The 15,104-nt window shown below is 41.2% G+C and overlaps 1 protein-coding gene across 6 annotated transcripts in view; it reads left to right on the top strand.

Annotated features, from left to right (window-relative positions):
* The window catches only part of PRKCZ (protein kinase C zeta), a 53,983-nt gene that overhangs the window by 18,427 nt on the left and 20,452 nt on the right, over positions 1-15,104 (top strand). For all 6 annotated transcript variants that reach the window (XM_026681601.2, XM_087944582.1, XM_026681602.2 and 3 more), the window contains one exon: positions 11,657-11,742. In XM_026681601.2, the coding sequence (XP_026537386.1) occupies positions 11,657-11,742 (86 nt within the window). The remainder of the gene's footprint in view (positions 1-11,656; positions 11,743-15,104) is intronic.

The raw sequence follows: 15,104 nt of genomic DNA, 5'->3' as shown, positions 1-15,104 counted from the left end.
AGTGACTGAAATGCAAATGATAAAATCTGCATTTTGGCCTGGAACATGTCTGTGTCTTTTTCTGTCCTTCCTAAGGAATATCCACACCGCTTTGAGGCCTTTCTGTTCGCTCCTGGACATTATTATCTACTTTCATTCATTCCCATTTAATATACAGACATAACACAAATAAAGTTTTGCTCCTAAGTAGAATTAAATGCTGGTTTTAGTCTCATTGGGAGTGAGCACTGGCTTAATCTAGAGCTGGGTTTAAGGCAAGTGAGAAAAAAAAGGTCTGTGAAGAAGGCCTTCCCATGATCTTGAACAGGGATCTCCAAATTCGGCAACTAAGACTTGTGGACTTCAACTCCCAGAATTCCCCTGCCAGTGCTGGCTGAGGAATTCTGGGAGTTGAAGTCCACAAGTCTTAAAGTTGCCAAGTCTGGAGAGCCCTGATCTTGAATAAGGGGGAAAAAAAAGATATTTTCATTACCCCTGTAAACTGAGAAGACTGTTAAAAATAACCATGCTTGGGACTTCAGGTTAACAGCCATGGGAATAAAGTTGCCTTTATTAGTTCAGTTCTTACTAGGAAGTCTTTTAATTCACCATGTCAATTTTTTCCAGTGAAAACAAGTGACAATTTTTCCTGCTGTTTACCTAAGACTCCAACCGGGGTGGTTAACTTGTTTGATTGAGACTGAGGACGTGAATGTGGAGAGACTGACTCATCCTCGCAGTGTTTCAGAAAACTCCCAAAAGTACTTCTGATTTAATATTGAAATTTGTTAGCCAACATATGCATTACAAAGTCCATTTGTTGTGGAGTGCTCCAGTAAAGGCCAAAATTGTGTGTCATATGACAAGAGCAAATTTGACGTCCGTGTATATTCTGCTGGGCTGTGTCTTGAGGTGGGGCCAATTATAATCTGCAGTTATATCAAGAATGCCATGTGAAACCGTAGATAAGAATGCTAACTTATCAACCAAGATACGGTGCATCCATTGAACTAAGAGCTATGTTGGGAAATACCAAGCAACCTGCCTATAAAGCCTGTCGCTTTGGGTGTCAAAATTTGCGCTTTGATCAGTGAACATGGTGGCCTTCAGGACAATACTTGTAATCCTCAGCTTATGACTGCAGTTGAGCTCCAAATTTTTATGGCTAAGCGAGACGGTTGTTACGTGAGCTTTGCCCCCATTATACGACCTTCCTTGATACAGTTGTCGAGTGGATCCCTGCAGATGTTAAGTTAGTAACACGGCTGTTAAGTGAATCTGGCTTCCCCATAGATGACTCCCGGGACACTACGACCATCATAAATAAGAACCAATTGCCAAGCATCTGGATTATGGTCACATGACCATGGGGATGCGGCAACGGGTGTAGGCGTGAAAAGCAGCCATATGCTACTTTTTCCAGTGCAGTTGTAACTTCGGATGGTCATTAAACGAACTCTTGTAAGGCAAGGACCACCTGTACAAGAACTGCAGAGAATCAGAATGGCCAACCTGACGATTAGTAATAGAGAGATCCGTCTAAGAAGACCAGATGTGACTCTATTAAAGGCACGTGGTTAATTTCCTTGCAGCTCTGAATTGTCTTTAATATTTCCTTCCTGGATAATTGACTCTCCGGTGCCCTTTGTACATCACCATCACTTTAGAAGCCACTGTGAAGAACGTTAGAACTCATTTCTATCATCAACATCTGCGGTTCTTGTTTCTCGACCAGCATAGGAGAGAGAGGGATGTAAATGTAAGAAATGGGTAATGATGGTCATGGAAGAAGGTGGAGAAGCAAGGTACTGTGTCTCTAGCTAATCACTTCTTTGTGTCAGGATTCTGGCAGTTACCCCAACTGAGTCTCGAGCCAAACTTCCAAAACTTTAAAAGGATTTACTGGGAGTTAACATGTCCGGCACTGCCTGGGTGCAGCCGATTCTGAGACACATCATTCATTGTCATCCTTGACCCTGGTTTTCCCCCACCCCCTCTGGGTGTATCATAATTCATATTCTCCAATGGGATACATCCATAGCCAAGAGTCATCAATCATGTTCTTCAGTTAGAATTTTGCACGGCAGAAACTTCAGTCACCTAGTTACTATCTTTGAAAACATTTATGGAATGCACTTTCAGTTTCCAAGCAAACCCCTTCCCACCCTCCCTTTCTGTTGGCAACTCTAAAAAGACCATAGAAATATTTTATGACTTTGAAGGTGAAGCAACCATGTTGGAAGTTAAGCACGTTCCTTGTCCAATGATTTTCTGGGAGGATGAGATTCTGTTGCATTTCCTTGTGTCTGGCACCATTTGGATTTTAGCCTTTTAACAAAGGTTCTTGACTGCTTTCAGATTCTAACAATTTGACTTTTCCAAGGCTCGGATACCCAAACATAATTTTCCACTTACGATTTCAACTTCCATCCCTGCCTCCTGGGCCAAGCCAAGACATTGTCCAGCCTGAGAGGAAGAACAAAATACCTATTTGCGGCTGTGTATTACTTCCAGCGCTGTCAAGAGAACAGGGCCTTCAACAGTTCATGAGCAATCTGGAGCAGCTCAGATGGTGTGGTAGGCACTATGCGCCTTCCCATGCATTGACACCTCATCCCATCACATGAGAGCGCGGCGGGAGATGGACTTGAAACGTTCACCTCTAACTGGCTGCAAAATTAGCTGTGCCCCCGTTTTCCAGATGTCTTTAGAAAGAAGTTGTCATCCACCATGGAGATCTCTAGACCTGTCAGCCTTACAATTTTGGAAACCTGCTTGAAAGAAGCTCCGATCTTCGTCTATCTGAATATCATTTCAGATTCCCCAAAGCTATTCTGGTCAATATTTTAATGCTGAGAGTTCACACAAATGTAAGAGTTTATTGATTTGCAGATTGTAGTTATTGGAACCGGAAGCGCGGCTGGCATACGTTCTACAAATACTGCATAGTTTGTGAGCTTCTGTTATAGTTTCAATAACATTTACGGCTTATATTTAGCTTATAAATTCCAATACTCTTCAAGGGAATTTCAGTTAGTGGTCTGGCAGACATCAGGTTTGAGTGGACTCCCAGATGGATGTTTGAGCTTTATAGCACTTCAAAGTCTCTGACTCTTTCTAAGGCAGCATATCCTATGCAAGAGACACAATTGTAACATTATATTCTTCACTGCTCAGCAATTCACAGTAATTGAGCGAAAAGGATACTTCTTAAAAAAAATTAATTGACGATGTTATCCCTGTGCTGTTGGAGATGAAACATTTCATGGATCGCCTCCAATCTAGAAAACGCTGGTCGCCTTTTCCTTGCGTTGGCAGTTAAATGCTCTGTACTTAGAATTAACTTTTGATCTGTTGGCCATGTTGCAAAGTATGGGAATTGTATCTGACTGAACTTACTTTTATAACCAGCTTTTTATAACCAAGTCAAGTGATGATAATAAAACCGAATCCTGAGAATATTTGAAGTTATCTAAGAAGTTTCTTCAGCGGGAGGTGTAATGTTACAATATAATGAAGTGGATGAAATCCTGGAAAGATTAGGATTGTAATACAGGTAGTCCTCTATTTAAAACCATTTGTTTAGTGATCAAGGCTACAACGGCACTGATAAAAGTGACTTACGGCCGTTTTTCACACTTATGACTGTTGCAGCATCACCATGGTTACATGATTAAAATTTGGTTCCTACTTACGATGGTTGCAGTGTCCTGGGGTCACGTGATCTCCTTTTGCGACCTTCTGGTAAGCAAAGTCAGTGTGAAAGCCAGATTCACTTAACAATGGCGTGAACATCTTAACAATGGCAGCAATTCACTTAATGATTGTAGCAAGAAAAATGGTAGAATGGGGCAAAACTCACTTAAATGTCTCGCTTAGCAACAGACAAGTTGGGCTCACCTCTGAGCATATGTCGAGGACTGCCTGTACAATTATTATTATTATTATTATTTTTGTTTGCATCTCCTTTATTTTCAGAACTTGCTCACGGCACTTCCCGTTATGTGCATTCAGGTTTTGAAATAGGAAGGATAATGAGAGAAAACAGCAGGAAAATGTCAAGAAGTAAACAGAAATAAAATAATGAATTATGAAGCAGCGGCTTCAAAGCGGTCCCGGGAGAATCAGTTGCATAAGGCCCCAAAAAAAGCAAAAAAGAAAGAAAGAAACATCGATGGGTGAAAGGCATAAGATTAGTCTTGCATAAATACTATCTCTCAGTACAGGTAATACATAACATTGAGAGATATTTCTCCTTGGAACTCTTTATATTCAGTAGCTGGTGATACTTGGGCCCCTGAGAACATTCTAGCCTGTAGTGATGGCTGGTCCTTCTGACGATCCAGATATGTGTTTGGTAGAACTTCAGATGCCTCCATCATGGACACAGAAAAAAGATACTTTTGAGACCCTGTTGAAATTTCAGATGGAAATTAAGAGCCTGGGGGCTAGAACGCAGGAAGAACCAGGGTTGACATGAAAACAGTCTTCCAACATTTGAGGGGCTGCCACAGAGAGGAGGAGGGGTGTCAACCTATTTTCCAAAAGACAAGACAAGAAACAATGAATGGAAACTGATCAAGGAGAGAAGCAACCTGGAACTAAAGAAGGATTTCCTGACAGAATAATTAACCAATGGGACAGCTTGCTCTTCCAGAAGTTGTGGGTTGGGCAACCACTTGTCTGAAATGGTGTAGGGTTTCCTGCCTAAGCAGGGGGTTGGACTAGAAGACCTCCAAGGTCCCTTCCACCTCTTATTCCTATCTGGAACGTTCTGAAAATGAGAAATGTAACCGCTTGTAAAAACATCACCTTCTCCCCATCTCAGAATCCCCTTTGGCAGTAATGATAATTTGAAAAAAAAGTTTATGATAATTTGAAAAAAAGTTTACTTCTAGATTACTGCCGTGTGCTGCTCAAAGCTTCCTTTGGGAACTGGATGTTGCTGTTATTTAAAAACCTAGATGTTGATCCAACCATTAGCACTTGGTCTTTGGGAACAAAACTTGGAGCTTGCCTAGTGCCCCATACCAATATCTCTGGTATCAATTTTAAGAACTTTATTTTTGTAGGCATTTGAATTCTTTTAAGATTGGATATTTGTTTTATTGATTGCTTCATTTATGTTATGATGCAACATGAAGACCTCTGGAATGTTTTCTTGAAAGATTTGAAAGCAAATTAAGAAAAAGCCCCCCCCTTTTCTTTATAGGTAATCCTCAACTTAACGACAACAATTGAGCTCAAAATTTCCATTGCTAAGTGAGTAATTTGTTAAACGAATTTTGACTCATTTTACGACCGTTCTTGCCACAGTTGTTGAGAGAATCACTGCAGTTGTATACTAGCTGTTTCTGTAAAAACAAATCTTATCTAATCAGCAAAACCCAAAATCAAAGTTTCGTTTTTCCCCCCTCAGCTCAAGCACAAAGTCCCAAAATGGTTTCCAGAGAGAAATGAAATGGTGTTCTTTAACGAAAGCAGTCAATTTAGCCATTTCTGCTAACTCCAGAAATGAGTAAAAGAAAGGTTTGATGAGATGCTAAGTTTATGCCTCGCCTTGCCATTATTTTTCCTTACAGAAATCCAACAGCAGGATTTCCTGCCATGGCTGGGCTGGTTTTTACTTAGCCTGGAAACGACAGGTTAATGAACAGCTTTTAGCAATTTCTGTCTTTCGGTGATAGGAGTAACATTTATTAGTTTTGGCTTACTCGAGAGAAAACGTGCCCCAGATCCCCATTCAGTCAACTTCTTTCCTGGTTCTCCAAAGAATAAACCAATTTCTGTTTACTGAAAAACACAATTCCATCAAGAGAAGTTAAGCGTCTTTTTATGGTGTCGTTTTGCTAGAAGGAGAAAGAACTAAATTAAAATATTTTAACAACGGTGTCTTTCCCTCAAAGTGGTTTTGAAGCTCTCTAGGTGCCTCTTTTCTAATTTGTTCTCTGTGATGTTGTTTAAGCAGTAAACTGCTTGTGGGAAGATGCATTAGCTTATCTGGGTTTTTTTTTTAAACCTTGCAGGTTGGCATACTGCTAAGCAGTGACAATTGTCAAGCATTTAACAAGAAGGTTAAGAATTGATAGCGTCTGATTCTTAATGTCTTACGGCCCATTCAAAGCTGTCTTGCCCAATGTTTTATTGACCACGAGAAGAAGTTATTTAGTTGTTGAACTCCACTGGTATAATTCTGGACAGCTAACCTCAACTTTTTTGAATGCCTGTTAAAATAGCTGTTTCATAAAACACTCCCAGCACAGATAAGCATCCCCTTCTCCTTAATGTATGATTTCAAGGTTGAAATAGGAAATACAGATACAGCCATTAATTAGTGAAAGTTTGAAGTTACCACAGCACTGAAAAGAGTGACTTATGAGTCTTTTCCCATGCTTAACGACCATTCTCTCAAAATCAGCCACTAATGTCTCCCAAGTTCTTCATGGGCTGACTCCAAGAAAAGATGCGGCTGCCTTAAAAAGAGTTGTGGGCCATGTTTGCGATCCCTGAGATCTTTTGTTTCTGAAACGTTACCATCAGCTGTCTGCCTTCTCTGCAGAAAGATAAGGTCTCTTCCTCCTGTAAGGGAATAAGCATAAGCAGTGCTGGAAGACAAGGCCTTATGTAACGCATGGGAATTCCCTGCAGGTTGATAAATTCATGGCCAGCAGGAGAACGTTTGATCAGCCAATGTCCCATTTTTAGAAGGCGGTTAGGAAACGTCTCTGGGTTTCGTGGCAGGAAAAACCCTTTTACTTGGTAGCAACGTTAGCAGATTGCCACTGGTCTGGGATGTTGCCTGAACCCAGAAATTAACCAGCGATAGATTGACAATGGGAGGATGAAAGAGTTCTTAAAAGTGGAGCCTTTTTACGGCTGATTCCTGGTTTGCACAGGCAGCTTGTGGTGGCAACCAGAAGTGAAGCTGGAAACTCTTGTGCTGTCATCCCAGGACAGATCCTGCATCATGTAGCCCAAGGTTTCCCAACCGTGGCCATTTTAAGACTTGTGGGCTTCAGCTCCCAGAATCCCCCAGACAGCAAGCTTCAAAAATACTGGGTTAGCCACTCTTTGCATCTGATGAGCGGAGCTGCAGCTCACAAACAGCCTTTGAATGAAATGTAGGCGTTGGAAAAGGGCCACTTTCTGACCATCGACTAACCCAGCTCTCCTTCTGCACTATCACCAAGGCTTGTAGTTTGACTTGAGGCTTTCTTCTTGTTCACTTCTCAGATGTTTCCCTGATGTTTCCCCAGTGCAAAGGGTTTGGATGTGTTTGTGTACAGTCTATTCAAGTTAACAGGGCTATTAGTACTGGTTGCCTTTCCTTCCTTCCTTCCTTCCTTCCTTCCTTCCTTCCTTCCTTCCTTCCTTCCTTCCTTCCTTCCTTCCTTCCTTCCTTCCTTCCTTCCTTCCTTCCTTCCTTCCTTCCTTTCCTTCCTTTCCTTCCTGAAATTTCATTTTAGCTCCACATTTTTCCCCGCTTGCTTTGAAGACTAATGGCTACTGTTTGGAGCCAACCTTCCATGTGGAGTTATGACTCAGCAGGTATTTTAGAGTGGAAGACTTTAATTGTAGGAGGGGTGAGACCTACTGAGCATGAGTCAGGTCTTTGATCTAAAACTCAGTGGAAAGCTTGTTTCGGTCTCGGTTTTGAGCATAACTGCATATGTTTTGTGACAGTCTCCTCATAAAACGCACTCTCTTCTTTTTATTGGTCGTGGAGTCTTGTAGCTTGCCTTTTACGTTGCTTGGCAACTGTTGGAAGTTATGATGGACCCCCCCCCCCTTTCATTCCAAAATTCCAATGCCCCCTTCCCCACAGCCGTTTGCAATGTCCCGCAGTAACACGGCTGTGGGTGTCTCACTCCCAAAACAGGCTTTCACTTCTAGTTTTCAAGCAAACATGCCCTGCAGCAAGCAGTGGCTTTGCTTACTGGCCACAGCGTTCACTTTATGACCACCGCAAATAAAAAAAGGGCTTTAAAGTTAGATCAGCCAAATGGGTGACCCGCTTTGCCACTGTAATGGATAGGCTCCATTAGGTCGTAAGTCGAGAACTTACCTATATTTCCTTTCACTGGTGACCTTTTACCACAGACATGCCTGTCAATGGATTAATCTCCCCTTTCTTTTAACCTTTTAATTCAGAACATCTGCCCCTGTCTGAGAAGCTCATTTACAAAGACCGATAAAGCCAATATGGCTGCTGTAGTTATCACCAACTAATGGAGAATTCCAGTCCACAATCTTATGCTTTCCTATGCTGTTAACTAACTATACTCTTAAGTTACATCCCTTTAGTGACAAAATCAATCAGCTTCATTTGCAGTAACTAGCATTAAAATGTACACTCCCAGTTCCGGAGAGCTCATGGGACTAAGTTTCAAATTTCAAGGTCAGATTCCAGAATCTCCCAAAGCATCCTTTTATAACTTGTTCAAATCTTTCTTGCTGTTTCGAGACCGAAATGAATTTAGTTTTCTTTTCCTCTTGCAACGACCAACAGGTTCATTTCTGGACTGTGTAAATAGCGAACGGTTATCCCAGAGAAACTTGCTTTTAAAGAATTAAGGCTGCTGAAGATCATTAAATAGAACATGGTATTGAATAGTTGGTTATGGGAATGAGGTATCGGAAAACATTAGCAACCACATGCTATCAAATTATTTCTAAACAAAGCATATTGAAGAGCAGGTGAGAACACCTGAGAACAGCTACCTTACAGATAGAATATCTAAAAGGTTTGTAGAAGTAATCAAATTATCTAACCGGAACATAACGGAACATAGGAAAGCTATACTTGATCCAGCCATGATGCACTCCATATTTCTTTTGTTCCAGATATTATGGAACCATCTCTGAGAAACCCATAAGCATCAAACAAACTCCACAGTATAATAATAGGGTTCATACATCTATATAATTGATAGATTGGAAACATTCTGCCAATAGAAGTGTTTGTTTTAATGCAATGGAACTTTGCACAAAACTCCAAACTCTACTAAGGAGAGAAATGTGCAGGATTCTTATCTCAAAAATGTATTAACTCAATGCTTATTTGAAATACCCAAGAATAGCTAGTGGAAGGGTATGTTCTTTGAGCTTTTCCTGTCTACTTAAAACATTAGAAGAAGAATAGAATAGAATAACAGAGTTGGAAAGCAACTTAGAGATCTTTTAGTCCAACCCCACAGCTCAAGCAGGAGACTTTATACCATTCTGGACAAATAGCCGGCCAGTCTCTTCCCACAATTTTTGAAAGCAAGTCGTTCCACTGTTTGATTGTTCTGTCAGGAACTTTCTCCTTAGTTCCTTGGTTGTTGGGGGTGGGGGGAATTACTGACGATTAGAACAATTAATCAGTGGAACGACTTGCTTCTAGAAATTATGGGTGCTCCAAGACTGCAGGTTCTTAACAACCAAGTATTTTCTGTCAGGGACCAACTCAAGATTGGCTAGGAAGTAACATGTTAAGCTATCATGGACTTGAGACGCGATTGTCCTGAAAGATACAGATGCAGGCTGTACAACATCATATACCGATAGAGATGTGACAAACTGAAAATGTCTCCCAAAGAATGCTGAGAAGAATTGACACGCAAGCAGATGAATTTGGACCCTTTTTGCTCTTTGACTTTTAATACAAATCAACTCTTTTTGTAGCGATTTTAATTTTAGGGTCGAATTCCCCCAGGTTTTCTCTGTAGATGTGTGTTTGTGTGTACGTCTCGCCTCCTGTGTTTATTTCAAACCCGGAATGTGTTTTGGCCATCCAGTTGTCATAGAAACAGTTACATTCCTTTCCATGTTCTCAAATAAAAACCCACTGAAATTAAAAGTCTACCTCAAGATCTTTTGGTCTGGTTGGAGATGTCAGGCTAAGGTGGACGTGGCTGCTGGGCGTGAATGCGGAAAAAGGGCTTATTTCTACAAAGGACTAATGATCTTCCAACCATGGAGAAAATGTAAGTCTTCTCAGCCCAAACTTTTATAAGGACAATCATGATTAATGCTTCCTTGTTGAGGGGTAAAATATCTTTGAGGACATTTTCTTGGGTTATGGTTCTTGAGCCAAAGGTCTGTTGAAATCTTTGTGTTGACTTGATTGAGCTCCGTTTAGACGTGAGTTTCGGATACGTTTGCAATATGATGGATATGAATTGTTGGACCTGTAGATATCTTAGCCTCAAACCTCATTGATAGGAAGTCCTCTTTGGCTTCTACCTGTGGTTCTTAGAATGCACCTCCAGCGGCTCATGTATCACATTATTTATAAAGGGAGCATAACAATTATTGACCAGAATCCAGTTCCTATAACAATCTTATCCCAAAATGGTGCAAAACCCTGAATCTGCTTTGGTTTATAGCATTGATGTGAGGATTCCTCACCCCCCTTTCAGATCTTTCATTATTCTGATTTAATCTTTTATTGATCTTTATTCTGTTTTTCTCTTTTTCAACTCCCCTGGGGGAATTTTTCCAGGCTGAAATATGGCGTGTATTTAAAATAAAGCTTGGTGTGCTTTTGGGCTTGATTTTTAAAAAACAAAAAAAAAAACACCTTTTCTCCAGCTGCATACATTGAAATTCTGAAGAGCCCAAAGATCACACGGTGTGTGTTTTGGACCTAAGGCGCAATGCAGGACTTTTGCATGTCAAATAGCGATGCTTGCGTGACTGAACAAGATGATATCGCAGTGGAAGGAGTGTTTCTTTTCAAGGAAAAAGTGATTGCGTGGGTCGAAAGATCTCAGCCATTTGGGGAAGGAGTGGGGAATTATTCTGATTCCAGATCCCTATTTGGAGAGAGGGGTATGTATCCGAAATGCCGTTCGATGACGTCTGCGTCAAGGAGCTGTTTGTACTTCTTTTAAAATCTGGATTCTCTCCCTTCCTTCAGAGAGGGAAATTTGGTTCTGCAAAAGGGAACTCTCTTCAAGTTACACTCCCCACCTGCAGCTGAGCCCGGTCTGAAAAAGACTCATTTAGAGAAAAAAAAAAAAAGCTACAAGGCTGGTATTAAAATAGCTTTAGGGCATGCTTTGAAAATCTGGTGAAATGACATTTTTTTAATTGAATGTGATCTCTGCTCTGAACAGCCTGAGAGGGCTCTTAACCTGAATCTGACTTCCATTTGTACAAAGTTCCTGAATAGAATATTGGTTGTTTCTTGATGGATGCCGAAAGCCCACTCCCCAAACCTCTTCCCCCCCTCCCACTTTGATCCTAGCGACATCATCTTCCAGGAGGGAGAACATGAAAATGGGGACCACAATTGTGCCTCTGTACATTGTCATGGTGTGTGTGTGTGTGTGTGTTTCCCAGCTGACACGCCTCGTCGGCAATTGGCTTAAAGAACGAGCCTCTTCTCTGAGGTCTGTCATCTCTCGCCATCTCACCTGAGCCCGCAGTCCTAGAACTGTAATAAGACCATGATCATGTGAGGGAGGGGAGGGAGAGGGAGAGAGAGAGATGGAGGGGAGGGGAGGGAGAGGCCGGAGCGATGGCGAGACGTGTTCTTCACAGGCATTTTGACAGCGCAGCTTTCGGGAGCAATGCCGCTTCTGTTGGACGCTAGGAAAAGCCCCGATCCAGACGCCGACGGCCCTCTCTGTCGAGAGAGGCCACGAGATTAATATGCTCCTGCTTTACACCTTTTTAATATCCTTCTCAGAATCAATCTACCGGCGGGGCGCCAGAAGATGGAGGAAGCTGTACCGAGTGAATGGCCATCTGTTCCAAGCCAAGCGCTTTAACAGAGTGAGTACTGTGGCCGAAAGAGACGCCCGCCAGAGGGGGTGGAGGGCAGGGAGGCAACGGTGGTGGAGGGGTGAGGGGATGGGTGGGGAAGAAGAGGGAAAGCCAGGGGCAGCAGGTAGATCCTTTTCCTGGCCTGGAAAGGGGGAGGTGAAAAAGAAAGAATCAATTCAGCTTAGGCTGCAAACAGTGATTGAATAATAAGCTTTCAGTCCTGCGTTTTGGAGAGAGAAAATCCGAGCTTGATTTCCTCTCCCCCAAATGTGTATCTACAGATATCTACTCTCTCGATACACACGGATTTTCTTTCCCGTTTTCCTTCCCCCCCACCCCCCATTATTGTTTCTCTGGATTAGCCTCAAGATGCTCTTACAATGCACGGGGGAGCTAAATAGATGTGACCTAATTAATGACACCATAAATATTTCTATGTGTGTGTCGGAGACACAGCTGTGTTTAACATCTGACTTCGTCTGTAAAGCAAAGCTTTCACCCCCACCTCCCCTTCTTAACCCAGCCCTTTAATGCTGCAGAATTTAATCAGTATATATTTTGGGGTAAAGGTTTGTGCATTTTGATAAATGGTTGGACGTAAGGTTTATTTAACCGTCAGGATGATATGGCTGTCACTACTTCTTGATACAAGAAGAGGCTGGTGTGCTGGTGTGGATGCCCTCACACAAACACACACTTGTTATCTCCGATGCAAGTCTCCATCCATTGAAGGGCTTCAGAGCAAAATTAGATATATATTATTAATGGCAGACTCATATTTTTAATCTCATTCCTGGTGATTGAAATCTTTCCTGATTCAGGTCTTGATATAGAAAGCTGGATCGTGTTTAGGTCCCTGAGGGTTGTCGTATATGAATATGCCTTTATTTTAATATTAAAATTGTATTTTAGGAAGCAATTGAGGCAGAAGGTTTGAATCACCAATCTTTGATAAGTCATAAACCATGAAAGCTGGATCTGGGTAGTGTCGGTTTTGTTAAAACACCTGGATTTTAACAATGTTTTCAACAGGGATCTAATTAAAGTGGTCGAGAAAAAGCTATTCCTGATTTATTCTGAAATATATTTATTATAGCTGTTGTTATTCCTTAGGTGCAAATGTCAAATTTTTCCTTTTAAAAATGTTCTCCATTTTGCAAACCTCTCCTGCATCTATATCAGACTACTAGTCGCAAAGATATCTAAAAATGGGTTTCTTTCATAATATTGGTTGGCTTACAAATGCAGCTAATTATGTGTGCCTAAGGAAAATAGTCTTAGAAGTCTAGTGCATTCAGCCAAGCATTAATCCAACGGGGAGAAGTCAAACTTCGCATCTCAGAAAAACAAACATTTCTGTATCAAATGTGTAAGTTACAAATATTTCCCCCTGCAGAACAAACACATAACCTGTGGGCTCATCTACCTATTCATTTTAATAAGCCCCATGCAGGGCACGTTCTATTCCAAGATCTGCTATAGTAGCAATTAAGGAATTAAATCGGCATCACAACAGGGCCATAATTAAATTTAAGAAAGATTGGGCCTCCACAGCATGCTTACATCATGTATGTTTGTTTACACCTGCCCACATCTGGCAGCTAAGGTCTCCTGTTTCAGTCTGTTCTTCTCTGTTTTATCAGCTTTATAGCCTTTTTTTTAAAGAAAAAAACACCCCTTTTCCATTGAAAGCAAGTCTTTGAAAAGAATACAAATGGATTACTTTGTTGCAGCAAGAATCTCATAATACTTTAACAAGGCTAAAAATTCTTCAGACTGAAATATTACTCTGAAGTTATTGGCGGGTGTTGCAAATAATTTTTTTTTTGGGGGGGGTTTTCACAATTTTTAAAAGAAGCAAATAAGTTTGTAGGGGCAGAGTAGATAAAGCTCCATCTAGGTCAGGCTTCTCTTGTATATTTTAATTCCCCTCCTCCCCAATAATATGGAAATGTAAACATCATCATTGGAAGTCTGTGGTGTGTTTTATTTTTCTCCCATCCCTAACCCCAGTAAAATCACAACTTCCTTTATCAATGGAAGGGAAGTCTGCAAAATTCTGCATTAGGTACTACATTCCCTACGGCACGTTCATTTCATTGATTAGATAAATAAATTTGATTGCCTCCCATCTCCATATCAAAGCTCCTCAGGTGGCAAAATCAAAACATTGCAAAGTCAAGTCTCATCTAGTGATGGACATTTGACTTTGCCCTCAAAAGCACCCCAGACTCCTGATCATTTGGGCATGTTTTCATTTTTTTTAAAAAAAAAAAAAATTTTTCCCAGTGAAAGCACTTGGGTAGCTTTTCACAACCGCTTTCTGCAAAGCCTGGGCGATTTCAGTGGGCTGCCACAGCTGGCGTGGCCCAGGCCACGTGTGGAGCAGCTGTCACGTAAACGGCTTGCTGAAAACACTTGCTCCTACTCAGTTCCATTTCAAGTGGCTTCCCACGCACCGGCATGGGGGAATGTGTGAACTGGGCCATAGTAACTTGTGCGAAGAGGTTGAGGGTTACTCAGCCAGGTGATTCTGTTCCTTTGATTGCTCTTGCCACCAGAAAATTAAGCGTTTTTCTTTTTTCCCCCAAAGGCACAAAAACACTTTTTATGCTGGGGAGCTTAGCTACAATTGGACAATGGCCTCAATTATGTATAATTTTCCATTCTGTCAATTGGCCTTCATTCTCATCTTGAAGGACTTCAAAAGTAATGAAATTTGGGATGTTGTAAAACTTCTTGGTCCACATAGGAAAGCATCAGCCTCCCCAAAATACAAATTCTTGATAATCTACCTGTCATTTTACTGGAGCAAAATCACTGAGAACCGTTAACATTTTGTTTGATAAAAGAGCCAGGAAAGTCCTGATCCCATTAGTTCATAGCTTAAGATGGATTCATGGGCACATAATTCAGTTAAAATTCAGCAAGAATTACAGTATTCATTCATGGGCCTTTATTTCTTTGCCTGCAGTTTAAGCATTGGATAGGACGGGTTTATAAATCCAAAGTCACAGTGTAGTGCCATCTGACTGGAACTTCATAAAAAAATGGATGTAAAATGAAGCTAGATTCACAAGGGAAAAATTGGAAGCGGAGTCAAATTTGGGTCCAGTCGATTTGAACCCTACTCCCTTTCAAAGTTAGTTACAATGGAGAAATTCAGTTCTGGTTTGCCTTGTGGACAAAGCAAAGTAGGATGACTCCACTGACAAATTAAAAAAGAGGTTTGGTCTTGAGGTGGTGGTAGGGAGAAGAATTGGAAAAAAAATCATAATTAAAATTTCACTTTCCAGAACAGTACAAAAAAATCGCTGCGAGGTTAAAGTAATCTTGTTACATCCCCCATGAGAAATTGCTGGATTTGAATT

This window comes from Notechis scutatus, chromosome 16 (assembly GCF_049901735.1).
Source record: "Notechis scutatus isolate UNSWTSFEM ecotype Mainland chromosome 16, rNotScu1.2, whole genome shotgun sequence".
Lineage (NCBI taxonomy): Eukaryota > Metazoa > Chordata > Lepidosauria > Squamata > Elapidae > Notechis > Notechis scutatus.
The sequence above is the reverse complement of the archived record's forward strand: the minus strand, read 5'-3'. Positions and strand labels throughout refer to the sequence as shown.